Source organism: Thalassophryne amazonica, chromosome 7 (assembly GCF_902500255.1).
Source record: "Thalassophryne amazonica chromosome 7, fThaAma1.1, whole genome shotgun sequence".
NCBI lineage: Eukaryota > Metazoa > Chordata > Actinopteri > Batrachoidiformes > Batrachoididae > Thalassophryne > Thalassophryne amazonica.
Window position 1 is genome coordinate 32,494,168 of NC_047109.1, and position 27,416 is coordinate 32,521,583.

The 27,416-nt window shown below is 43.0% G+C and overlaps 1 protein-coding gene and 1 long non-coding RNA gene across 2 annotated transcripts in view; both read right to left on the reverse strand.

Moving 5' to 3' along the window:
• Positions 1–6,231: 6,231 nt before the first annotated feature.
• Positions 6,232–13,785, reverse strand: LOC117513246. The gene is made up of 4 exons (XR_004561510.1): positions 13,339–13,785; positions 11,904–11,976; positions 11,681–11,800; positions 6,232–6,738 (listed from the first exon to the last, which is right to left on the reverse strand). It is a non-coding gene; the product is annotated as an uncharacterized LOC117513246 (long non-coding RNA).
• Positions 13,786–14,160: 375 nt separating this feature from the next.
• The window catches only part of LOC117513411 (E3 ubiquitin-protein ligase RBBP6-like), a 31,199-nt gene continuing 17,943 nt past the window's right edge, over positions 14,161–27,416 (reverse strand). Inside the window, exons 2-7 of the mRNA XM_034173596.1 lie at positions 18,599–18,650; positions 18,149–18,242; positions 17,760–17,896; positions 17,114–17,265; positions 15,547–15,589; positions 14,161–14,724 (exon numbers count right to left, since the gene is read on the reverse strand). Of these exons, the coding sequence (XP_034029487.1) occupies positions 14,640–14,724; positions 15,547–15,589; positions 17,114–17,265; positions 17,760–17,896; positions 18,149–18,242; positions 18,599–18,650 (563 nt within the window). The 3' untranslated portion in view covers positions 14,161–14,639. The remainder of the gene's footprint in view (positions 14,725–15,546; positions 15,590–17,113; positions 17,266–17,759; positions 17,897–18,148; positions 18,243–18,598; positions 18,651–27,416) is intronic.

The following is a 27,416-nucleotide window of genomic DNA, read 5'->3' on the forward strand; positions in this document are numbered from 1 at the left end:
CACGATGGTCACGGATCCACAGAGCGATCCGTTTAGAAATGAAATGGTCGTTCAGCCTGTCAATGGCAGCTGGAGCGCGGCACCCCACAGCTGCTGTGGGACGTCCTTAAAGCGACAGTAACATCCCTTAATGTCTTTGAAGCCCATAAAATTTTCACCAAAAACCACCGGAATTTCTCGAATGGTGTCCACATGGATGTGCCTCACAGTTTCTAAAAAAAATTTGATCAAGCAAAGCAGCAGTCTCTCAGCCATTTCCCTGACAATGAAAATCCGCCGAGGGGGGTGGACCACTCCTCACTCAAAGCCTGCTCACAGGCGAATGACGCAACCGACAGGCGTGAAAAAAATCACGCATGCACATGAAGGTTCAAGGTTGGCTCACGCAAGCACACGTGATTCAAATCCATATGTTTTTTTTTTTTTTAAATAAGGTCGGATACTTTTCTAATAGACCTCGTACAATCAATAATATTTTTAAGCAAAAACATATCAAAGTTGTCACTATCATTGGATACTTTTCTAATAGACCTCGTATTGTTACACCCTTAATGTATATCTGTAATTTGTCATTAATGACTGGGAAATTTCCCTTTAAAATGAAAATAGCTAAAGTGATACCAGTGTTCAAATCTGGAGACAAATATGTTTTTTCAAATTATAGGTCAATCTCCCTCTTACCACAATTTTCTAAAATTCTGGAAAAGGTATTTGTAATTAGGTTAAATGATTTCTTAGCTAAACATCATATCCTTAGCAAGCAGCAATATGATTTTAGGAAAAATCGCATTACTTCACTGGCAGTAATGGATTTTGCTGAACAAATTTCTAACGCTGTCGAGAATAGGCAATATACTGTAGGCATCTTTTTGATTTACAGAAAGCATTTGATACTATTCATCATACTTTGCTATTGAACAAATTAAAGATGTATGCTATCAGGGGACTGGCACATGATTGGATGATGAGGTACTTGCGCAATAGGTACCAGTGTGTCCACATTGATGGGACAAATTCTGAGTTTTTGAGGATTACATGTGGGGTAACCCAGGGTTCTGTCCTTGGGCCATTGCTGTTTCTTTTGTACGCACGTCTGTCTCAATGTGCCCAAAAAGTGCTGATGTCCATGTCTTTTCACAATTCCTGTGCTAGTCAGACAACATACCGGATCAAGACAGCGTCCAGTTTAGAAATGAACGGCACATTCCACTGTTACAGGAGTTTTTGTCATGGAAAGAGGAGTGGAGTTCCGCGCGTCGTGGTGGAGCCGCATGGTGCAAAGCAACGCCGTGATGAAGCCTCACAGGACATGTTGGGGCATGTCCAGCTCATGCTCAATTTCTCAGATAATCACATGACTGAAAAGCAATCAACAGCCATCTGAAATCCACCTGAAAGCCATCCTGTGAGACCAACATGGAGGTGGTTTTGTGCCGCGTAATGAACGGCTCCGTGGTGCGTCCCTCCGCTTTTCTTTCCATGAAAAAAACTCCTGTAACAGTGGAATGTGCCGAAAAAGTGCTGATGTCCATGCCTTCTGCCTTTTTGTGAAAGTCAGACGACGTCCCGGATCAACAAAGCCTTCACGTTGGAAATGATCTGGTTGTTTCAGCGGGGTTTGAGCCTGTTGATTGGCGCTCGGAGCATGGCGCCCTCTCAGCAGTTGTGGGCGGTCTTTAAACCGTCTGGATCACTCCTTAATCTGTGTAATCCCCATAAAATCGTCCCTGAAAGCCATATTAATTTTCCGAACGGTGTCCAGCTGGAGGTCTCTCACAGTTTCTGGAAAAAAAATTGATGCAGCAAAGCTCCAAATCGTTCATTTATTCGCAATAAAAAAATGATGAGAGGGGTGGACCACTGCTCACACAAAGCCTGCTCACAGGCGAATGATGCAACCGACAGGTGTGAAAAAACTCACGCATGCGCACGAAGGTTCAAGCTTGGCTGATGCAATCACACGTGATTCAAATCCATATGGTTTTTGAAAAAAATAAAAAGGTCGGATACTTTTCTAACAGACCTCGTATAAAGCCAAAAATAAAGTCTTGCCTAAACATGTCCAGGATGTTTAAAATGAGGGATTCCTGCTTCAATTTGAGAGGGACATTAGTATTTGAGAAACTAAGGATCAGAACTACTGCAAAAACCTATTGTGTTTCCGTTAAGGGTGTTGATATCTGGAATAAGTGTCCTGATAATATTAAGTTATTTGGTACCTTAGTCAGCTTTAAAAGACTTTACAAAAATAATATACTTACTCATTATAGTTTGGAAAATTATGTTTACCATTTTGTTGTGCTTGGGTTTATGTACTGTTGCACATTTGGTTATGTTTTAAAATTCTGGTGCACTGAGTTGTTTTGTTTGTGCACATTTCTTTTGTATTGTTGTTATAAGTATATTTGTTTATATGTGGGGACTTCAGATGCAAAATCCAGTATCGTCAAAACCATAAATTTCCTCATATGTATATGTATACATTCTTTACTTTATTTATTTTTTATGGTGTAAGGGGAGAGTATCTATAAGCTTTGCTTCTGCCTTCACCCTTTCGGCTACACAGATTTATTGTATGTTGTTCCTTTTATGATGTGTTATCTGTGTTGTTGTTCTGTGTGCCAAATAAATTCATTCATTCATTCAAGCTTGAACCAATGAAGCAGTGCTTCAATTCGCTGCTCTTCAGAAGTGACAAGTCCGCTTCTTAACCTCTCTCAAAACCATTAAAATATGTCAATCGTGAGTCACTTTTGTGTGGCTTAAAGTCACTAACTGGGACTCTTGTCTTGTTGCAGTCAAGAAATGAGAATCGTACTCCGTTCTGTTGGCACAGCTCCAAACGCTGCATGGCTCTCTGCCGAAACAGAGTCTGGTCGGAATTAATCGCCGCTTTAAATAAAATGACACCTCTTTCCAAACACTGTAATACAGACAATAAACTACAATCAACTAAAATGTTTTTTCCTCCCAAAATGAGATATCATGCATTCTTTATGAATTACATCCTGATGTGCAGCACAGCCAGCTGCAAGAGCTCAGCTCAGATGTATGGAAAGACATTCATGTCAGTAATGTCTGAAAGGAAATGCTTTTGACAAAAACCACAGATTTAGTTTATTTCTATTCATGTCCAGAGATCAAGGATCCACCATGTAGAGTTTATTATGAGTTCAAGGATCCAGTGACCAATTTCATATTTATTTACTTTAAGACTCAATAAAATGTTGTTTGCATAGAAAACCTGTAAAGCCTACTTTTAGTACACAGAAAATTCACAAGAGGTATTGATAAGAGAATTGCTAAGGAATCGGATAGACAAGCGGACGATAAAATCTTATCAATACCCATCCGTACTGACTTTCAGAGGAAGGAGTTGTACAGTTTGACTGCCACAGGAAGGAATGATTTCCCGTGGAGCTCAGTGGTGCATTTGGGTGGAATGAGCCTGTAACTGAAAGTGCTCCTGCCTTCCACCAGGATGCCATGTAAAGGGTGGGAGCTATTGTTTAGTACTACATGTACCTTGGATAGCATCCTTGTGTCCAACATTGTAGACAAAGCGTCCAGCTCCACCCCAACAATGTCACTGGCCTTCCTGATCGGTTTACTGAGTCTGTTGGCTTCCACTACTCTCAGTCTGCTGCCCAAGCACACTACAGCAAACATGACAGCACCAGTCACCACAGAGTCAATAAACATCCTCAACATGGCAGATGTTAAAGGACCGGAGCCTCCTCAGGAAATAGAGGTAAGTAAGTAAGTAAAGTTTATTTGTATAGCACCTTTCAAGATAAAAATCACAGAAATTTAAGAACACAGAAATACAAATACAGAAACTAACATAAAACTAGTTTAAAACAAATCTGTACAAATAGGCCTTGAGCTTCTCCTTAAAGGTTCTAACAGAGTCCGCGGAACGTAGGTGTAGTGGCAGTGCATTCCACAGTTTGGGTGCCACAACATCAAATGCAGTCTTCTTTGCTCTTCAGCCTTTCCTTGGTACAGCCAACAGGTCCTGGTCCGAGGACCTCAGAGACCCGCTAGTCACATAAGGGTGCAAGAGTTCACTGATGTAAAGTGGCATTTGACCATGCAGAGCTCTAAAAGCCATCACCGATATTTTAAATTGCAGTCTGAATTGGGAGCTAATGCAAAGAGGACAGAATGGGTGTTACATGAGGCCACTTAGAAGCCCTTGTAAGGAGCCTTGCAACTGCATTCTGGACCATTTGTAAGCGGTCCAGCAAAGAGGGAACAGTGACTCTGGAGCTTTTTGTGGAGGGCTTCAGTGTTTTTAGTCCAGCACATCTTATTGTCAATGTGCACCCCCAGATATTTATAATCCTATACCATGTCCACACTATGCCCTTGGATGGAAATGGTGGTCACCTGTGTCATCAGTCTCCTCATGTCCACAACCAGCTCTTTTGTCTTTGTGACATTAGCTGCAGGTGGAGCCGCTCACACCATGAAAGTCATCCACCATAGCTCTGGTTTCAGCCTCATCACAGTGGCAGCACAGTGGATTAGCTGGTTGCACGGTTTCCTCACAGCAAGAAGGTCTGGGTCATGTCCCACCTGGGGCCTTTATGTGTGGAGTCTATATGTTGAAATTGTGCTTGTGTTGGTTCCTTCCAGGTGCTCTGGCTTCTTCTCACATCCAAAGACATGCAGGTTAGGTGAAATGTTAACTTTAACTTTGGTTTGCGTGCTGATGTGAATGTGTTTGTCTGTGGTCGTACCACAGACAGGCATCCTGTCCAGGGTGTGCCCTGTGTCTGCTGGTATAGGCTCCAGCACCCCTGTGACTGTCACGCTGAGCAGCTGATTATCAGCGGGTGGAACTTTTGTTCATGTGCACGCGCCTGCCTGTACTGCTTTTACTGATGGGCTGTGCATTTATCGTTTATAGTACCTTTATCGTTTGCTTTGGATGCATTTATTTGATTAAATAAAGTAAATGTTAAAGGGTAAATAATCTTGGTTATTGGGCATAGTGCAATGTAGCAGTTGTTGAAAATTAATTATTATTAGTTGGACTTTGTAAATTAATAGAATTTGTTGATCATGTAGCTAATTTTAGACTTCGAATTGTGCTAAATGAGTTAAAGTGTGCTGTTTGAGATTTTAAATTATGCATAGAAATTAATTACCATTTTGATACAAATTTATTGTGGGTTATAATTTTCACTGTAATAAGGTGTTTGTGTATCTGTGTTTAAGGTTTTTACTTGGCTTTCTGGGAAATGAAGCAAAATAAGCAAACTCCCAATAAAGAAAAGAAAGGAAAAGAAAATTAATGCTTCAACCTGAGTAAATCCATGCAAATCTTCAACTGTGGGTACGCCTCTTTTCAAATGTGGGGCACCGTGCAGTCAATGTACACCTGACAGTGACCCTTAAATGGACTAAAGAGGTATAGAAAATACATGATGGTGCTCCACAATGCCACATCACCCACCAATAGAGCCAGCCAGTATCTTGTGTGAAAACCAGTATGAAGAACTCTAGTTTGCATGTTCTTATTGCATGCGTTCCCTCTGTGTGTTCCAGCATCCTCGCACATCCAAACACAAGCAGGTTAGGTGAACTGGGTCTGCAAGTTGACACATTAAGGATGCACACAACAGACATACTACTTTGAGAGACAACTTCAGCTCAGACATTCGCGGCACATTTTGCTTTTCTCAACATGCTGCCTGAAATAGCATCCTCAGTGTTGAAGACTCCAGGGACACAACAGTGTTAAGGATGTCTAATTTATCTTGCCACAGGAAATAAATGATTATTTTCCAGAAATCCATGCATTACTGCTGTTTCCCCTTCAAGATACCAGATGGTGGATGTGGAGCACCAGAACATGCTTTTAAATTTAATATTTGTACTTTTTAACCTTTATAGGGTCTTTTTTTTTTTTTTTTGTTACACAGTGAGTCCTGCTAGGTCTGGTGGACACATTGCATTTTGGGGCTTTTAATTCAACATAATCAAGTCTTTTTTTTGTTAAAATACTCAGCAGATGTTTACTTCATACCAACTGTAAGTAATAAACACCACATATTTTAAATGTGTTCCTTTTACCTTTGTTAAATCACATTGATGAATTCTTTAATAAAAAAAAAAGGATATGCATCATAAACCAGGCATAACTGGAAAATAATTAAATGAACCAAGTTTTTCCAAAACTATAGTGCGTTATTTATTTGAAATTCAACTTACTCAGGTCAGTTTACACATAACATCTGTCTGAACAACACATTGGCCCAAATTGAACTTGGTCATTTTCACACTAGACTTCACCACACATGAGGAGCAGAGTTTCACTATGTGTTTATTGCATATGCACTTCTTCCTCTGCATCACCATCAAAACCCTCAGTCTCTTCAAATATCAACTGTAAGGAAGTCTGAACAAAGTCAAAGTGTCTTTATTAGTCTCCCCAGGGAGAAATTTATCTTGGGCATGTTACGGTTGGGGGGTGAATCAAGGGAACCCCAATATGCAGGACAACCTTGACACAGATGATGGTGTTAAAGCACAGTTTAATTCAAATAAGTTAGGTCAAGACAGAGTCAGATGTGGCGATGGAAATCCTCTTCCTAAAACCAGGGAATGCAAACCAAGGAGTCCACTTCAAACACGGGTGCTGATAAGCTGAGGAATCATCTTAGTAGCTGTGCCGACAAATGTAGTGATGTTGGAGGTGCAGGCACACTTGGGAAACTCTTGGGAGTGCTGAAAAACACAGGAGACTTTAAAGGTGCAGATTAACAGAGGGAGCTGCTTCACAGCAGAGTGGAAAACCAGGAATCATGAAGGTAAACAAACTTAAAATTCCCTTCCTCCAAAGGGTGAGTTGCAAACACAGAGGTTAGACTGAGCTAAAGGAATGTCTTTACTTCTTGGAAGTGTACAAAAAGCCAAACCCAGGACTCAACCACAAGTCTTTTCTTCTTCTACAAAAACGGGTCTTCAACAAACGGTACTTTCTTCTTATTCAAGAAGAGGGTTTAACCAAGTCTTTTCCTTTAGGGCCCTGTCCCACTGGCATTTAGGAGGATTTGCGGATGGAATGCGCACAAAAGTGGCCCACATCCGCCAAACAACCGCAATAACCATGTAACATTCCTGTATGAGTCGGCCGCCATCCGAACACATCCGTGATCATCCGCAGAGGCACGCATGTCCGCAGCCAGGATTTTTGAGCGGCTCAAAAATCCTGCTGCGGATGAGATCTGCATCACTGCCTGAACACATACTGAAGACATACGCAGGACATACACAACCAACGCGCCGCATATCCCCTGTCATCCGCTGATATCCGCAACCGACGGGTTGGCGCGGCTTGGCGGCGGACCGGGACAGTGGACCGGGACAGCGGACCGGGACAGCGGACCGGGACAGCGTGCAAAACAGATATGACGCGTGCCCAGCACGGCCACATCACGGTCGCAAATGGTATGTCGCGCATGCAGACTAGAGCATGACACGGGAGTGGATTTTCACTCCCATCCCATCCCGCTCCCAGAAAAAAAATCCCATCCTGTCCCAATCCTGGACTGGAGTAAAAAAATCAGTCCCACTCCCATATGTCTCGCGCCGTGATGATCAATCAGGGACTGAATATGTAGTGATGTGGAGATGTCTGGAGTTTGACTGAAGATGTGAACATGTCCTGTCGCTGGTAGCAGCCTGTGAGCAGGACTTATGTCTCTTTTGTCCTTTATTTCACAATTATGACAGAGTTTTTGGAGCGAGCAGCAGCCCCGCAGCAGCAGGAGCGGAGTTTCTTTTTCTTTTTATGTTACATGCGCGCGCAAGCGAATGGAGATTATTTTATTAACTACACAGATGTATAATAGAACAAATGGTGACTGGTTTCTAAACACAATTATGACAGAGTTTTTTGGTGGAAGAGCGAGCTGCAGCAAGCAGTGGAGTTTCTTTTTTTTTTTTTTTATTGTTTACATGTGCGCGCGTGAACGGGACGGTTGGTCCTCAAACTGGGTCCTGCAGAGGCGGAAGGACCACTGAAAGCAGCCGTCATCCAGACGCAGCTCCTGCAGCAAATAATGATACTCTCTGTATTGGGAGCGTTCCACAACAACTCGCTCTGTGTGATCAAGGTCCGTCATGTTAACTTGACTGACAACTGGAGCCTGCGAGCGGAATTGAAGCTCCTCCTATTTGATGACGCATCAGGGCGAATTTTCGCAGCAAAAGCAGAGCGACACACCAGGTGAAGGAGGCGCGTCCATTGCCACGCGACCCCCGCGAATTTGTAGCGTCTGATCGCACCCGGTGTGAACGCGGCATTAAATAGATGAAAATCTGATTTTTCTATTTTTGGCATTCCCGCTCCTGCCTGCTCCCGTTCATTTTTATTCCCATCCCATCCCAATCACGGGATTGATAAAATTTTGACTCCCATCCCGCGGGAATCCCGCAGGAATCATGTGACTCACGGGAATTCCCGAAAAATGTCATCCTCTAATGCAGACAGAGTGGGCACAGATGAAGCGAGTGCATCACGGCCGCTGTGCCCCTCATGGGGGCACCTCCGCGGTCGCCTTCGCTTCTGTTCCCTGTTATATCCACTTTTCTTCCTCATGTATTCGCTGATCCACCCCGGGGCATTTGTCATTTCCACCCACCTTTGTTGCGGACACTCAGCTTTTGTCTCCTCATTCCATCCGCAAATCCTCCTAAATGCCAGTGGGACAGGGCCCTTAATTCCACAACGGAATTTAACCCAAAGTCCATCCATCCATCCATCCATTTTCTTCTGCTTTATCCGGAGTAGGGTCGCGGGGGCAGCAGCTCAAGCAAAGCTGCCCAGACCTCCCGATCCACACACACCTCCCCCAGCTCCTCCGGGGGAACCCCAAGGCGTTCCCAATTCCACAACTGGATTTAACCAAAAAATTTTCTTATTATTCAAAACACGTTTAACCTAAAGTATCGTCTTACCAAAAATGATTAACCCAGAAACATGAGTGAACTTAGAAATTCCATCTTTCTCAAAGAGTGAGTTGGGTTTCCTTCCTTGTGAACATTTAACTCCATCAATGCACTTAAGGTCCACTTATGTAAGATTCACCAGAAAGCCCAGGATGCTCAACTTTGTGAAACTGCCCAAGTAACTTTCACTGTCAGTTATGTTATTTTTTAGCACCCTGCACTGAAGTGTCCCCCCCCCCCCCCCCCCACACTCACCTGCGTAGTACATATTTAAAAGTTAATCACACTAATATGGAGTACACATTAGTGTACTCCACATTTTATGACACCCCTGATTTAGAGGGCAGTGAGGATTCCAGCAATGAAGAGCTTCATGATCTAGGGAAACGGAGCACAATCTAGCAGCTTGTTTTTAAAGATGCAAACCATCCTTCTATTCCAGAAACAGCTTTTACAGATATGTGAACAGTCCCAGCCACCGCTGCCCAATTCTGTCAAGGATATTCTGAAACATACAAATGTAGATGATTCGGTTGTGAGACAGTTAGCCAAAGCTGCTTTAGAGAGCAATATCATAAGGAGATTTTGTGCCAAGAATGGCTCAACCACTAAAAAAGAGAGCAGCATATGTGAGGAATAACTTCACAGTGGTTATGTCAGTAGTGGGGTACATTATTGATAGAGAAAAAGAAGTGAGTGCTGTATATGTTCCTCTACATGCAACATGACAGAAGATGTTGAACAGGGATGACATTTTAGATAAAGTTCTTCCAGTACAAAAGCATGTGCCACATGAGTACAGTACATACAGAGATGGTACATACTGGAAAGAAGAAGAAAAGAAGAACCTCCTTAAACATGAGGAGTTAAAAATTGGATTTTACACAAATTATTTTTAAGTGTTAATTCCTTTAGAAACACAGAAAAAGAAAAAAACAACTGCAGTATATTGGGTGATAGCTAATGTGCCATCAAAATACAGGTCCACACTCACATAAGTAAAGCAACTGATATAAAAAAAATATGGCTCTGCCAAAACTCTCCATCCTCTCATTCAAGATCTGGTCTCTTTGGAGCAACATGGTGTAAATGTTGAGACGTTGTTGGCTGCTGACAACTTGGCTGCTCATTCACTGGCAGAATTTTTCGAGAGCTTCACAGTGGACAGATTCTGCAGGTTCTGCATGGTGACAAGGAGGTACATTCAGAACCCAGAACTAGAAACACACACAACCAGGAGGTATGGCAGGATCCCACTGTGGCTAAAGAGTATGGTTTGGTATGGTACGCATTTCAGACCTGATTACTAAGAAGTTTTTCACTTTAGAAACGCTGAACCACACTAAGTCTTTTGCATATGCCTTTAATGACAAAACTGACCAGCCTCAGCCTATTGCCTGTGGCTTTTCTACCAAAGGAACCATAGGAGGAAATGGCCACGAGAACTGGGCATTACTCAGACTGCTCCCACTTCTCATAGGCCATAAAGTACCTTAACGAGACGAAGCATGGAACATTCTGATGCTCCTTATGCCGCGTTCACACCGGGCGTCGGGTGTGTCGCTCTGCTTTCACTGCGAAAATTCATCCCAGTGCGTCATCAAATAGGAGGAGTTTCCATTTCGCTCGCCGGCTCCGGTTGTCAGTCAAGTTAACATGCCGGACCTAGAGCACACGGAGCGAGTTGCTGTGCTCTTAATTGTTGTGGAAAGCTGACAAACATCACCAGCGGTGCCGTCCCTGGGTTCACAACATCCTCATGAGACGTTCCCATTCAGGGAGTTTCATTATTTGCTGCAGGAGCTGCATCTGGATGACGGCCGCTTTCAGCGGTCCTTCCGCCTCTGCAGGACCCAGTTTGAGGACCTCCTGTCCTGTTCACGTGCACACATGTAAAGAAAAAAAAAAACTTTCCGCTGCCCCTGCTGCTGCTCGCTCTCTGTCATAATTGTGTTTATATACCAGTCACCATTTGTTTTATTATACATCTGTGTAGTTAATAAATAAAATAATCTTCACGGACGACTCGCTCGTGTGCGCACATGAAAAAAGAAACTGTCCGCTGTTGCAGGGCTGCTGCTCTCTCTTCCCCCAAACTCTGTCATAAATGTGTTTAAAAACCAGTCACCATTCGTTTTATTATACAACTGTGTAGTTAATAAATACAATAATCTTCACGGATGATTCGCTATCGCGCGCATGTGACAAAGGAAAGAAACTCCGCTGCCGCTGCTGTGGTGCTGCAGCTCGCTCTTCCCCCAAAAACTCTGTCATAATTGTGAAATAAAGGACAAAAGGGACATAAGTCCTGCTCACAGGCTGGCCACCAGAGACAGGACATGTTCACATCCAACTCAGTCAAACTCCAGACATTTCCATGTCACTACATATCCAGTCACTGATTGGTCATCGCGGTACGACAAGACAAAAAAGTTCAGATTTTTCAACTTGGGGAGGAGGGCAATGTGACGCGATATCGCGCCGATCGCTTAAAATCGCTTCACTCGCGTCGTTTCATTCACGTCCATTGCGTCGTGTGGCTTGGCACTACAACGCGTCCTTCCATAGGGATTACATGGAAACCTGTCGCCGCTGTCGCACCCGGTGTAAACACAACATTAAAGACATTGTTGAGTTGGCTGTAACAACAAGGCAAAGTACATTCCCTGATTTCAGCCTACATCCAAAGCACCACTTCATTGAGCATTATCCTCACCTGATTAAGGCATCTGGTCTACTTTCAGACATCTGGACAATGTGCTTTGAGGGAAAGCACAAATTCTTCAAACGGTCATTTGCAGTGCTCACAACTTCAGAAATGTAGCTCTTACACTGGCTGTAAAGCATCAGAAAATGATGGCTCACAAAATGACACAAATTCATTTTTCAAACCCTCAGCTGAAATGGACAAGGTGACTACAGCATCGATCAAATCTTACCCTAAGAATGTCCAACAAGTTTTCTGCCAGAAGGTTCCTCAGCTGGCAACCATTCTTGCTGCATCATCAGTCTCTGCAGATGGAATTAGATATTGCACTAGATGATGCCACACCAGAAGATGACCTTAAGGGTCATTCTCACAGAGGCAGATATAAGAAAGGTCATCCTGAATATGAGGCCTGTTACAGTGGAGGATTTGATAAGCAAACTGAAAGAATCACTGGGACTTGATTACAACTTCAGCACAAAGATCCTGAGTTCAGTGGTTAACTATGCAATCTGGACAGATATTGAAGAGCTTCCAGGAAAACCATCAAAGTCATCCCTGTACTTACACTGGTACTTTTCTTAACATCTGATGAAATCCTGAGTGACACACTCAGTGTAGCAGATATGGAGATCTTCTCACATTCATCTCAGGAGCAACAGACAGTGGCCAGTTCCATTTCATATCCCAACTTTTTCTGTTAATGGGTGATTCTTAGACTACAGGCACTTATTATGTCCTTTTGATCATATTGTATGAAAAACAGAAAAAAGGGGAAATTTCACACTTTTATAGTTATCTTTACAATGAAAGTGTGTTAAGAAATTTGTTCTAGTAGTCTATGATGACTTTTTCACCTTTTTTTTCAGCATCATTATATGCAAATATTGCCGTTTTGTGCTTGTCCCAAACCCAGACTTTTGATCTTCAATGATAAAAATGAATGGTAAAGAAACGTTTTTTCTAATGTTTTAAAATATCTCTGAATAAAATATCAGTAAAATAATCAAACATAATTGGGGTATTCAATGTCATACAACTGTTGTGATTTTTTTAAACAAAATGTAGTTGTCCCACACTATTGCCGTAATTTCCACCACAACACTGTAATGTCCCTTTAAACAGTTTGTATGAAAGATTGTTTGGGTAGTTCCTATGGAGATAAACAGTGACATCAGAGCACATGTATATAGCGCCAAATCACAACAAACAGTTGCCACAAGGCGCTTTATATTGTAAGGCAATGGTTGGTGGAAATTACAATTTACAAGGCCATAGTGCCCGTAGTTAAAGAATCACCCTAATGTAGAATATAGACTTAGGCAAGCAGATCTGCTGTGTTTTAGGGACGGAACACTCCTGAGAGTAACAAAAGAGTTTAAATATGAGATCCTTGAAAGATTGGCAGAGAGCATTTATAGCTACACAACATACCCAAATAATGCTCAATTTGAAAGCGTTGTAGTAGCACTGATAAGCAGGAACAAGGCTCCACCATTCGCTGCAGTGATTGTAAAAATTGTCTAAAATATAAAATGGCTGATTACAGGACATCAGGATGCCTTGATTTTGCCATAAATGCAGATAAACGGGACGGCATTCAGGAGAAGAACAACCAGTTAACAAGAATATCAAGAAGGCAAAGAAAGGTCAACTTGACTACTTACCCAGCTTTCCAGAGGAATTTGATCAGGCAGCCCTTGAGGGTGCTCGTAAGGACCTGGTTAATGAAATGCAGAGGAGAACACCAAATGGACCAGTTGTGAGACAGAAAATGGACCTGACGTTTGCTTTGAGAAGAAAAAAGAGGAGGCGGAGTCTGAAACTGCCATAAGCGAAATGGTGGAATGCTGGCCTGCTCTTTTCACAGAAAATCAGGTATATTCAAGATAGATATAATGCATTCTAGCTTTCTTGTTATTTGATGTCTCTGGAAATCCCATTTGTCATCTTTTATTAATTTATTTCATTGCCCATTTCTGTATTTTTCAGGGGTACATGGAGTTCAACAGGATTGTGGGCAAGGACCCCAAGCAAGAATTCTATGAAGGCACTGAATACAGTCAACATCTTGGAGATATTTAGAGCTAATAGAGGGAGCACTGAGCAGCTGTTGACAGCTTTCACAACAGACCAGGGTTGGTCCTATACCCATAAGCACTTGCATTGTTTTTCCACAGTTTACGTATGACAACATTATGTCATAAAACTGCTATTGTATTAGTTTTGCAATACAGTCAATATTGGGTTTTGTTGGTTCAGCTTTCTTATAGACCAGTGGTGTCCAAAGTATCCCAGAAAAGGCAGAAAGAGGTATCTGTGCTGGCTGTTTTAAGGTACTTTATAAATAAAGTTGGGATGGTATAGATGCTGAAATTAGGATTCAGCTTTAGATTGTAATGAATTTCTTTAAAGATCTTTACCCACTTCAGATTAACATTACATACAGTTGTGTTTCTGACCAATTTCTAAGTTTGTCGGAGGGGTTGAAGAAAGGTCAGCAAACACAACACGGTCCTGGACCCACAAGGCACTTTTAATAAACACTGAAAATTTGCAGGAAAAAAAAAATCCTATAAGCCGACTTTCTAGAGCATCTGAAACATTAACTTTTTTTTAAACAGAAGTTTACAGTTCACTCATGTAACATAGATCATGCCTGTTTTTTTCAGCAGCTCACTGAAAATATAAAAAGTGTCACTCTGTGTTCTTGGTAAAACCATTTTCATTCTGGGAAATAAGAATTCCTCACTCTTAAGCAGGTTATATGTGAAAACTTTAGAGATTATCTGATTGACTCCTCTTGCACTGTGAACACAGACAATAATCATCTCACTTGTGTGTTGTTAAAAGCAAAATGGCAGATTTTCACATCACTTTAAGGATTGTCCAGGCAGACAGAATGTGGACGCTGGAGGTCTTTACCAAATATCTGCTGAAGCAGTGTAGTGAAGAATTTTAATCTGGATCAGTGCGAGCAACAGGACAGTCTGTTGAGGTGCAGAACTACAGCATCACATGGTCCATGGTTCTGTTGACCCAGTATGCAGTGACTAAATAGCAAAGGACAGGGAGCAAAAGACATGTTCATATCACACGTATTCTTGCATCTTTGCATTGGCTCCCTGTTCATCTCAGAATTGATTTTAAGATTGTATTATTATTTTAAAGCCTTAAATGGACTGGCCCCACAGTACATCGTGAACCTCCTCCAAATTTATTCTCCGTCGCGCGCTCTGAGGTCTGAGGGCCAGTTCCAGCTCATTGTGCCAAAGAGCAGGCTTAATACCGGGGGCACAGACCCTTCTCTGTGGCAGGTCCCAGACTTTGGAGCGCTCTGTGATTAAAAGATTAATCCAGGTTTTGAGTATATTTCTTATTGTCACATTGGGAAACAAGGTACCAGTAGATTCAGTAGATTCTCACAAATCCAACAAGACCAAGCATTCATGATATGTACACTCTTAAGACTATGAAATTGGGCTATTAGTAAAAAAAAAAAGTAGAAAAGGGGGTGTTCACAATAATAGTAGTGTGGCATTCAGTCAGTGAGTTCATCAATTTTGTGGAACAAACAGGTGTGAATCAGGTGTCCCCTATTTAAGGATGAAGCCAGCACCTGTTGAACATGCTTTTCTCTTTGAAAGCCTGAGGAAAATGTAACATTCAAGACAATGTTCAGAAGAACAGCATAGTTTGATTAAAAAGTTGACTGGAGAGGGGAAAACTTATACGCAGGTGCAAAAAATGATAGGGTGTTCACCTACAGTGATCTCCAATGCTTTAAAATGGACAAAAAACCAGAGATGCGTGGAAGAAAACGGAAAACAACCATCAAAATGGATAAAAGAATAACCAGAATGGCAAAGGCTCACCCATTGATCAGCTCCAGGATGATCAAAGACAGTCTGGAGTTACCTGTAAGTGATGTGACAGTTAGAAGACGCCTGTGTGAAGCTAATTTATTTGCAAGAATCCCCCACAAAGTCCCTCTGTTAAATAAAAGACATGCAGAAGAGGTTACAATTTGCCAAAGAACACATCAACTGGCCTAAAGAGAAATGGAGAAATATTTTGTGGACTGATGAGAGTAAAATTGTTCTTTTTGCGTCCAAGGGCCGCAGACAGTTTGTGAGAGGACCCCCAAACTCTGAATTCAAGCCACAGTTCACAGTGAAGACAGTGAAGCATGGTGGTGCAAGCATCATGATATGGGCATGTTTCCACCCTTTGCATGCACAGTTTACACACAAATCTGTGAATACAAACGGTAGATAATAGCGACTCCTGGTGATTAACTTCTGATAAATATGCTGAATTCAAGTTGTGATCTTGGCAGCTGTGCAGAAATTTACTCATATTCTTAACTTCTAAGGTAAAACTAAGTCAAAAATCAAGAATGAATCAAGGTGAAGTCACATATTCTGCAAACTATATGCAGAGCTGGAGGCTGATCCACATAAACTTTATTCCAGCAGGAATCATGTGACCAACATGTGACAGACAGCATGACGTCCACACTAGAATCAAAAGTGAACAAGTGACCATATTTACCAAAACATTACCATCAATATTTTGAATGTGGCCAAGTGGTGGACTGTTTCTTAAAAATGTCATAAATGTAATGCATGTTATTGTTTATGACCAGGGGTGCACATATCATGCTCATGTGTGCTAAAAATCACTGCACAGCTGGCAGCACACAGAGGGAATCACTTTTCCTACAATCCATCAAAGCCTTCCTCCTATGAAGTGCTTCCCTTGTCTTTTCTGCTGCGCATCATTTAGTTTTAGCACGCACAAGCACCATGAGTACCAGTTATGTGCATGCCTGTTTATGACCACAAAATATAAATAACAGAAGCCTTTGATAATAATAACAAAAATTTCAACATTTTGTTTGAAATGTACCAAATCTACCAAACTGTCGTATCTGTACCTTTTATAGGTCGCACTGTTCAATGATTCATGCTTTTATTGTTAAGGTTTTTCTGTTTACCTCCATTTATATGAACTTCGTAAGGGGACGTGATCACACAAAGCAGCCAAACTGAACATATAACCAACAAAAAAAGAAAATTCCATGTGCCTTGAAAGAGACTTGAATTTTCTTGATTAAAAACAAAGCTGTGAAATGTCAAGGCCAAAGGGCCAAAGCCAAAAGGTCAAGACCCCATGACAAAGAAGGTCAAAAGGTCAAGCATGAGCTTGCCAACACTGAAGAGTGCAGACGAAGTGACATAAAATGTCTTGGAACGCTGAAACAAACTAATGATCTTGTGGATTGTTTAGGTGTTTGGATTGAAGTGTTGTTGGTCCACTGTGAACGTGTTTGTGTGTGTGTGTGTGTGTGTGTGTGTGTGTGTGTGTGTGTGTGTGTGTGTGTGTGTGTGTGTGTGTGTGTGTGTGTCAGGGTCAGTGTGTTGTGTTGCACACACTCACACTGGTTACAGAAGGTCCTTCCACAGCACGGCACGATCGTTGCCTCACGCAGCAGCTCACAGCCGAGGAGCTCAGGTATCAGCTCCTCCTTCACTGAGGTGGGCGGGACCTGTGGAAGGAACAGAGGCCCCTCCTCCCATCTGTACGCCTCACTGCAGACACACGCACGTTTTATCATCAGAGCCACTTTCACAGCATCAGATGATGTTTTTACTGAAGGTGACGACTTTGCCGATTTCTTTCTGTGTGTTTGTGCAGAATCAGAGCAGAACTGCTGACTGCTGACAAACATTTGGGCCAAAAATTGTTTCTGGTCTCCAGAAAGCAGATAAAGGAGCAGATTAAAGTGCCTTTAAGACATTCTGCTGCTGGTTTAGAGTTTAAATCTGTCTGTCCTCAGTGTGAATAGATTCAATCTGCTCCAACTAGTTCAAATCAAACAAAAGTGAACAAACGCAAAACATGAAGGAACATTTAAAAGTTTGGCATCGTTTCTGCATAAATAATTAATTAATTAACAAAACAGTCGGCGGATGTTTTTAGGGTTGTTGACAATTATTTCACCTCCAGGCGGTTTTCCATCAAACAGAAGAAACAGTGATTTGCACACACAAACACACATCCTGACTCTTTTGTTGTCACTCACGCATGGATGGCGGGAATGGTGAATTCCCCTGTGGCGGTCACCATGGCACCATGGGTGGGATCATCCACTTTGACCAAGAAGGATCGAGGGATCCCTGAGCTCCTCTTGATCCTCTTCACAGGCCTGAAACTTTCATCCTGCTCCAAAAGAACACAAAGAGGGCGTGGCTTCAGTACTCAGCATGAACGTATGAAACATCAATCCATGTGGTGTGTTTATTGGATGAATCACTGCACAGCAGTACTTTGGAGCCACTTATTAGAATGACCACAGGATGAGAATTACTGTGGAATATTGTTGGAACTTTGGGATTTTTCTCTGATAAATAACTTGCACATTTTGTGGAGTTGAGGATGAATTTGTGTGACAGGCACCGACTCTGTTCTTACCTGTTTGGTGGGACAGTCCCTGATGTGGTGACCGCCCTGCCCACAACGATACCAGATGTAAGTGTCTGGCAGAGGACGAGCGACCTGATCATAACTGTGGAGGTGAAGAAGAGAGCAAAGGTCAAAGGTGACAAACGTTAGTCCCCCAGAGTGGTGATGAGATGAAAGAATGAATATTCAGGATGAGTGAAAGTGAAAAAGCAGGGACAGAGTTCTGACACACAGCTGCGGATGAAGGACAAGACGTGAAAGTGACTCACTGTGTGGAACCATAGCAGGAATAAGACACGAGCACTTTAATTTTTCCTCCTCCGTCATGTCGTCTGTGAATTTCTGAAAGAGAACACATGAATGTTCACTTCAGAACAAATAAATATGCAACCTCTAATTCTAACAAATAAGCAGTGGTACAGGAAAAAAGGTGCAGTGGGACTGGGTTTGGTTCCTTACTGGTTCAAAGGGTGCGAGTTCTTGTTGGATCTTCTCAGTGTGTCTACTCCAACTGAAACACACAAAAAGAACCCGTTTATGACCGAGGTTCTTCATGGTCATTTTACACACTGAAACACACAATTCAGGAAATCTTTCCATGTTTTAAAGAGTCGACCCTGAACATCAAGAAAAGCAACACAATCAAATGCTGAAAATACAATGTTAATATTTGGCCCCGCCTCTTTTTTTGTGTGGAGACGGTTATCACAGTCTTTGGAGTTTAAGTTTGAAGAAAGAAGACCTGCCAGTGACTGAGGCCATTCTAACAACAAATATGTACATAGTTACAGTGAGGAAAATAAGTATTTGAACACCCTGCAATTCTGCAAGTTCTCCCACTTAGAAATCATGGAGGGGTCTGAAAAGTTGAATCTTAGGTGCATGTCCACTGTGAGAGACATAATGTAAAAAAAAAAAAAGAAAAAAAAAAATCCAGAAATCACAATGTATGATTTTTTTAATAATTATTTGTATGTTACTGCTGCACTCAACAAAAATATAAACGCAACACTTTTGGTTTTGCTCCCATTTTGTATGAGATGAACTCAAAGATCTAAAACTTTTTCCACATACACAATATCACCATTTTCCCTCAAATATTGTTCACAAACCAGTCTAAATCTGTGACAGTGAGCACTTCTCCTTTGCTGAGATAATCCATCCCACCTCACAGGTGTGCCATATCAAGATGCTGATTAGACACCATGATTAGTGCACAGGTGTGCCTTAGACTGTCCACAATAAAAGGCCACTCTGAAAGGGTGCAGTTTTGTTTTATTTGGGGGGGGGGGGGGGGATACCAGTCAGTATCTGGTGTGACCACCACTTGCCTCATGCAGTGCAACACATCTCCTTCGCATAGAGTTGATCAGGTTGTCAATTGTGGCCTGTGGAATGTTGGTCCACTCCTCTTCAATGGCTGTGCGAAGTTGCTGATATTGGCAGGAACTGGTACATGCTGTCGTATACGCCAGTCCAGAGCATCCCAAACATGCTCAAGGGGTGACATGTCTGGTGAGTATGCCGGCCATGCAAGAACTGGGACATTTTCAGCTTCCAAGAATTGTGTACAGATCCTGCAACATGGGGCCGTGCGTTATCCTGCTGCAACATGATGGTGATGTTCTTGGATGTACGGCACAACAATGGGCCTCAGGATCTCGTCACAGTATCTGTGTGCATTCAAATGCCATCAATAAAATGCACCTGTGTTCTTCGTGCCTGCCCATACCATAACCCCACCGCCCCATGGGCCACTCGATCCACAACATTGACATCAGAAAACCGCTCACCCACACGATGCCACACACGCTGTCTGCCATCTGCCCTGAACAGTGTGAACCGGGATTCATCCGTGAAGAGAACACCTCTCCAACGTGTCAAACGCCAGTGAATGTGAGCATTTGCCCACTCAAGTCGGTTACGACGACGAACTGGAGTCAGGTCGAGACCCCGATGAGGACGACGAGCATGCAGATGAGCTTCCCTGAGACGGTTTCTGACAGTTTGTGCAGAAATTCTTTGGTTATGCAAACCGATTGTTCCAGCAGCTGTCCGAGTGGCTGGTCTCAGACGATCTTGGAGGTGAACATGCTGGATGTGGAGGTCCTGGGCTGGTGTGGTTACACGTGGTCTGTGGTTGTGAGGCTGGTTGGATGTACTGCCAAATTCTCTGAAACGCCTTTGGAGACGGCTTATGGTAGAGAAACGAACATTCAATACACGAGCAACAGCTCTGGTTGACATTCCTGCTGTCAGCATGCCAATTGCACGCTCCCTCAATCTTGCGACAACTGTGGCATTGTGCTGTGTGATAAAACTGCACCTTTCAGAGTGGCCTTTTATTGTGGGCAGTCTAAGGCACACCTGTGCACTAATCATGGTGTCTAATCAGCATCTTGGTATGGCACACCTGTGAGGTGGGATGGATTATCTCAGCAAAGGAGAAGTGCTCACTATCACAGATTTAGACTGGTTTGTGAACAATATTTGAGGGAAATGGTGATATTGTGTATGTGGAAAAAGTTTAGGATCTTTGAGTTCATCTCATACAAGATGGGAGCAAAACCAAAAGTGTTGCGTTTATATTTTGTTGAGTGTAAGTATTTGAACACCTGTAAAAATCAATGTTAATATTTGGTACAGTAGCCTTTGTTTGCAAATACAGAGGTCAAACATTTCCTGTAGTTTTTCACCAGGTTTGCACACACTGCAGCAGGGATTTTGGTCCACTCCTCCACGCAGATCTTCTCTAGATCTTTCAGGTTTGGAGTTTCAGCTCCCTCCAAAGATTTTCTATTGAGTGCAGGTCTGGAGACTGGCCAGGTCACTCCAGGACCTTGAAATGCTTCTTACGAAGCCCCTCCTTAGTTTCTATAGAGGTCTATAGACAGGGATGCACATAACTGGTACTCATCGTGCTTGTGTGTGCTAAAGATCATTAATGCACAGCAGAGGGAAACACTTTCCTACAATCTGTCATTGCTGTCCTTTATGAAGCACTTTCCTTGTGTTTTCTGCTGCACATCATTTATTTTTAGCATGCACAAGCACATGAGTACCAGTTAATTGCATGCTGTCATGGAGACCTATAACATTATATAGACATGAGGACCTATAGGGCTCCATTACCAATAGAAACCTACACATTTCTATAGACATGCCAACATATACAAACACCATATTATCAATTCATTTTACTCAAATTTAGAAGATAAATTATCTGATAGGAAAAAAAATGCAGAATTTGGATGAAAAAAAAAAGATTTTTTCATTTTGTCTGCATATTTTTATGCAAGATAATGTTGCCACTGTACTAGCAAGGGGACATTACTTTTGTTCACCTGTAACCATAACATATTTGAGAAGTGTATATATACACACATCACACTTATACACAAGCAGATTATAAAAGGCAAAGTATAAAAAGTTACACAACTTTATTACAAATAATATCTTTTGTTACAAATTCAAAATTACTAAATGTATATACATAATGACGTATATCATTTCTTTTCTTTGTAGAACCATGGAACTTGGAAACTGCAGTATCATCAAACACAAGTACAGTTGTAAACATCCAAACAAGTCAGCATTAATGCAGACATGTTGTGTGGGCCGCCAGAAGAGGAGGTACTGCTGCCACACCACCAGAGGGCGCCCTGCCTGAAGTGCGGCTTCAGGCACGAGAGGGCGCTGCCGCCATGGACACAGCCGTGGGTGACAGCTGTCGCTCATTACCTCTTGACAGCTGTCACCCATCTACTCAACATCATCTCACTCCATAAAGACCAGACGTCATCTCCACACCCGTTGCCGAGATATCATACTTCATAGGAGGTAATATCCTCAGCCTTTGTGGAAATATTGAGAATCTGTTTATTTTGAGTGTTTGCAGGAGTTCCGGTCCTTTTGTGGAGGCTGTGCAATACGGCACTCTTTTCCTCTGAGGACGCGCTGCAAGTATTGAGTGAGAGGTGGAGGTGGCATTCCCACCGTTGTTGTTACTGGGTGTACACACACCCACACTTGACTGTCTTTGTTCTTCGCCAGCAGTAACCAGATCCGACAGTCGGGGACGGTGATCACCTGGGAATTCGGGACTTGGCGGCTCCAGTATTCACCAGGTTCTGGGGCGGCGGAAATCGTGTGGTTCCGGCTCTTCTCAGGACAGACGTCTTCTATCCTCGAGCCTGCCCACACGTCACCTCTGTGTATTGACTGTTATGATATTCTGTGATTATCTGTATGTTCGTTGTGCACATTCACATTAAATTGTTACTTTTTGGCTCATCTATTGACCGTTCATTTGCGCCCCCTGTTGTGGGTCCGTGTCACTACACTTTCCCAACAAGACAGTTTGCTTCAAATGGTTACTATAACATCTGTAACTGAAACTACACATGCATATGTATATCAGTTCAGCCCATACGCCACTGCTCGTATACAATCCTGGAGGACTGTCTATATCCTATGCCAGAGGTGGGACGAGGTCACTGTCAAGTCACTCTCAAGTCATGAATTGGCAAGTCTCAAGTCACATGAATGTTTGCATGTTAGAACTTTGCCTTTTGATTTGTCATGTATAAATTTTATTTGATATTTTTAGTGAAATCCATATTTTAGCTGTCCTAGTAGTTGTATGCTTATGTGAATTTGAGCATACACATTTACATTTTTCAGTCACACATTAAGAAAAGTCTACTCATCTGCAGAATTTCTGCTGGTCAAAATATACCAGCCCCTGGGCTATATCATTTATCTCAGTCCATGACAAATGCATACTGTATTTCCTCTATTAGACGCAAACTGCTAGAAGCGCATCTCAACCAAAAATTCCATTCTTTAAGTACAGAAATGTTAAAATATTACTTATTTTGACCATAGAAACTCCTCTTTACGTAAGCACATGTGCTTCTGATTGGGAAAATACAGCACATGTATTTGACATTCTGCAGTATAATAGCAAAATATGTGTTCACAGAGCTTTAGGATTTAGGATAGGTAAACTAACCTTTTGGGTTCTGTTAGTCTTATGTACTGTTATGTGTCGACGCTGGTTGAGGAGCGGACCTGCGTCTGACTGAACCCAGCGTTAAATAACCAGAAAGCGGTTCCAAAAACAAAACATTTATTGCCCCTTTCGTGCAATAATTGTGTACAACATAAAAGTGCGTTTATCTGGCGGAGTGAAGGACGTCGCGCTCCTCCAGCGCCAAGGGATCGAAGCCCGGCGCTTCTGGACTCACGTTCACCGCCAAACACCCCCCAGGTGGACACGACAAACCGCCTCTGCGAAGGATAGAAAAGGTGAGGTAAGTCAGCAGCTACAACCAATATCTTTCAAAGGCACACACTATCAGCAACACATTCAGGTCTGAATTCAAGCTTTATGTAAATGAGCAGCTTCTCACAACAGGTGGAGGATCATCAGTCCGCACACCATGGCAGTGAGAAGCAAACTGCACAACTCTTATCAATATTCACATGTACTGCGTAACAAAATACCAAATTACTGTTAACACTTATTCAGACAATTAATCACCTCTGATGTGTGCTGACAGCATGTGTCCCTCACCTGTCCTCCTTCACAGGCACGATGTGTCAAACCCAGGCGCGGTCCTCAGCGTCTCACAAACGAACATCACAAGGTTGAGTTCCCGGCAATTCTGCTTGAATCACACATGGCTTAAATGCAGAACGCCATCTCATTATCTGCTTCAGTTGAAAGTCTTTAAGGTTGCACGTGAGCACCATCCACAGGTGCTGCACATTACGTTGATGAGGGTGAAGGACTCTTCTGCCAGCACCTTCTCCACAGACAATAAATCAGTTTGCATACCACCTGGAGAGCAAAGAAAAGAAAAGAACACCCAAATGTCCAGCCAAACCCCCCAACATCCAACAGTACCCCCCCTTTAATGGGAAGCCTCCCGGCGACCGAACAGACCAGGTCCGAGAACAGCACCTCCCTCCGGGGTCCTCGTCAAGAAGCAGACAGCGTAACGCTCCCAAGGTCCACCACAGACAGCAGGACAGGGCACCGCAGCTGGAAGGCCGGCTGGCATCAACTAAAACCCCAAAAGAGTCCCAAGTACAACCTAACATACAAGAAAAACACAAAACCCACCCAAAACCTCCCAGGGGACCATCCCATCCAACCCCGTGAAAGAAAAGAAAAACTCCCAAATGCAAAAAAACCCAACACAGCCCCACAAACACAATACAAACATAAATGCACAAAGAAAAATAACAAACAACCCCCCCAGAATGACCTGCAGAGCCCAACACCCCCAGAAGGCCTTTACCGCCAGTTCCAGGAGAAAAAAAACAAAGCCGGAATCCCACAGAGGTCCCCGGTACACATGGAGCAACCGCGCCCCCCAGAGGACCGTACCATCAAACCCCAGGAGGCACCCTCCCCACAACCCAGGAACCCCAGACCCGGCCCACCCTTGGCTAGTCGGCCCCACAAGCCAATTCCCCCCAGAGGACCGTCCCATCAACCCTGGAGGTGGAACCTGGAAGGAAACAAAACACGAAATTCCAACCCCCCGGAGGACTACATTAAACAACCCCGGGGGCAAATAAAACAACCGATAAACCCTGTTACCTTCCCCAGCACCCCGAAAGACCCCAGATCCCTCCCAGAACCTTTCGGCGGCTCAATTTTGGCGAACAGCACAAAATATCAAGCCGGGGAAGGGAACAGGAAAAACTAACCTGGCTCCAACCCCAAGGCGCAGCGGAAAACCGGAAATACGTCCGGTGTCACAACCCGACCATACCCCAGCCTATCGGGAGGGGTGGAACTACCGAAATGGCGATCGGCAACAGATCGGCCCACCCCTCCGACTGAGGTATGTTCCCGCTGCACCACACCCCGGCAACACCAATGACGAACGGTACAAAGGCCCACCGAGGCTGGAGTGGAACCGGGCCCTAACTAAACCAGAAAAAACGCCCTGACAACCCCCCCCTAGTGCAGAGGTCTTCTGAGAATGCTCAGCGTGACCAACCTGCACCACCCCACAACCCACAAGACGAACGTCCTTGGGGCGAGTGAGGTTGGGGTTAGGGAAGCAGGGAAATAAGAAAATAAAACAAAACGACCCCAACCCAAACAGAAAATACCTAAGTACAAATAATAAAACCAACGATCAACTGAGTCCAGCCGAGCTCCGAACCGCCTGTCGTTCACTCCACCAGAACCGCCTCTGAATCCCCAAACAATTTATAACCCCTTTCGAAAAAAAAACAAAACAGCCTGTAGAATAATTTTTAGGTCCTTATTTGAACTGTGATGAACTATCAAGTGTCCTGATCTGAACTGTATGTCCTCTGGCTGAACTAGCAGGTGTTCAAACCCAAAAAAAGGGCTCTATTAGTCATTCGGTCTGTCAGGGCTTTCCAAGGCCTTTTAGGTGCTTTCCCGCAGGCCACGTGCAGGGGGCCTCAGGCCACTGCACCTGTGGCCGTGAGCCCGCAGGCCACGTGCAGGGGCCTCAGGCCAGCTGCACCTGTGGCCGAAGGTCTTTTAAAAAAAATCAGTTGTAAATCCTTCACGTTTTAATGGGAGCATTTGTCACATTGAAATAATGGCCTAACACCTGCTTAGGGTTCACTAGAGGACGCTTCCAATAGAAAACCATGTCTTGGGAATGAAATAAATAAAAAAGTCGAAGGAGGAGCGATGCCCGCGGGTCCCAATAAATAGATGAGCGCGGTTGTCATATTCAGTCTCTCTAGAGGACTCAGTTTGTATAGCTCTGTGTCAAAGGCTTAAATAAACTTAAAAACTCTGTGCATTTTATCTTGCTTAAGGCTGAATTATTCCAAAGTGTTGTGTCCTTTTCTAGCAAATCACTTGCAATTAGTTGAGACGACCAAAAGAGAACCACGACAGAACTTGGCGAGCCAGCTTCAGGAGGGTCCAGGGGCATTCCGGCAGCCTGGGACGGTCCAGCTCATCCCTCCAGACCGTAAATAACAGTGATCACGACTAAAGGTAAGCAGAAACCTTTTATAACTTCTGCACGATCTGGAGGAGTGAGTCGGGATTTCCGCCCAGTTGACAGGTGATATTTTTAATTGCCTCTTACCCAAAAGAACCTGACTAAGAAAATTGACAAGAGACTAAAAAGATAAGATTGAAAATATCAGGCCTTGTAGATAAAATGCTCAGAAGGTGTGTGTGTTCCCGGGAAAAAGAATGTCTGTGTGAGTGAAAGGTCAGGAATGTTCATGAACTCTGGTGCGGAAAAGAGTGCGTGGAGAACTAACCTGGATGCTTGGGGAATAATTGGTGTTGAAATTCGTTACTAACGTGCGGGCTGATAACATGTGCTGTAGGGGTTAATTTAGGGGAGTATACTGACAAATAGGTACAAGGTAATACAAGGTTATTTAAAGAAAAAAGAGACTGAAGTAAAATAAGTGAGAAAAAGAGTTTAACCGAGAATAAGTGCAGAGGGAGCACAAGATAAGCGCCTGAGGGGGCGCAGTAGAAATACCGTACGTGATAAAGAGATTTAAAGAGAAAAGTGCAAAGAAGCACAGCTGACAGTAAGTAAAAAGAGCTCAATAAAGGACGTCATTTTTTAAGAAAAGAGAAAAACTATAAAAAAAATAAAAATAAAAAGTTAGTGCAGAATACATGAGAATTAATGAAGCAGAAAATAGTGCAGTAAGGCACCAAGGATACGCACGTGAGGCGCGGTAAGGCGTAGAAGTAAATGAAATATTGTACGCTCAAAGAGGAGCTTGTTAAAAATAATATACGAGTTGAAGAAGAGATACATACTCAAACAGAACACATTGGTGTTAAGTTGAGTAAGAAGGTTGTTTAAAGCCACGGAGTAAAAAGTGGCAGGAGTCTAGATAGAGATATATAGAAATTTGTTTTAATAATTTTTGTGTATAAAGCTTTTGAAGATTGTTGAGTGGGAGAGCGGAGAGTAAGCGGGGAGTTACAGGCAAGGCTGTGAGGGCTTGCAGGCTGGCTGACATACAAGATTAATGTGAAGAAGGTACGAGGGAGGAGGAGACGTTTAGACCCAACAGGAAGGACTGGGAGGTGCATGACAGGCAAAGAGGAAAAGTGAGAAACAGAGACAGTGGGGAAAAAAGACAGGAGAAGAGACTGCTATGTAAATACAGAGAAGGTAGATATTATTTCAAAGAGAGAAAACTAATAAACAAACATAGCAGAAAAAGACAAGAGAAGTGGAAAGTGAGAAATTAGAAGGAAAACAGAAAGTCGGGAGCAAAGACATTA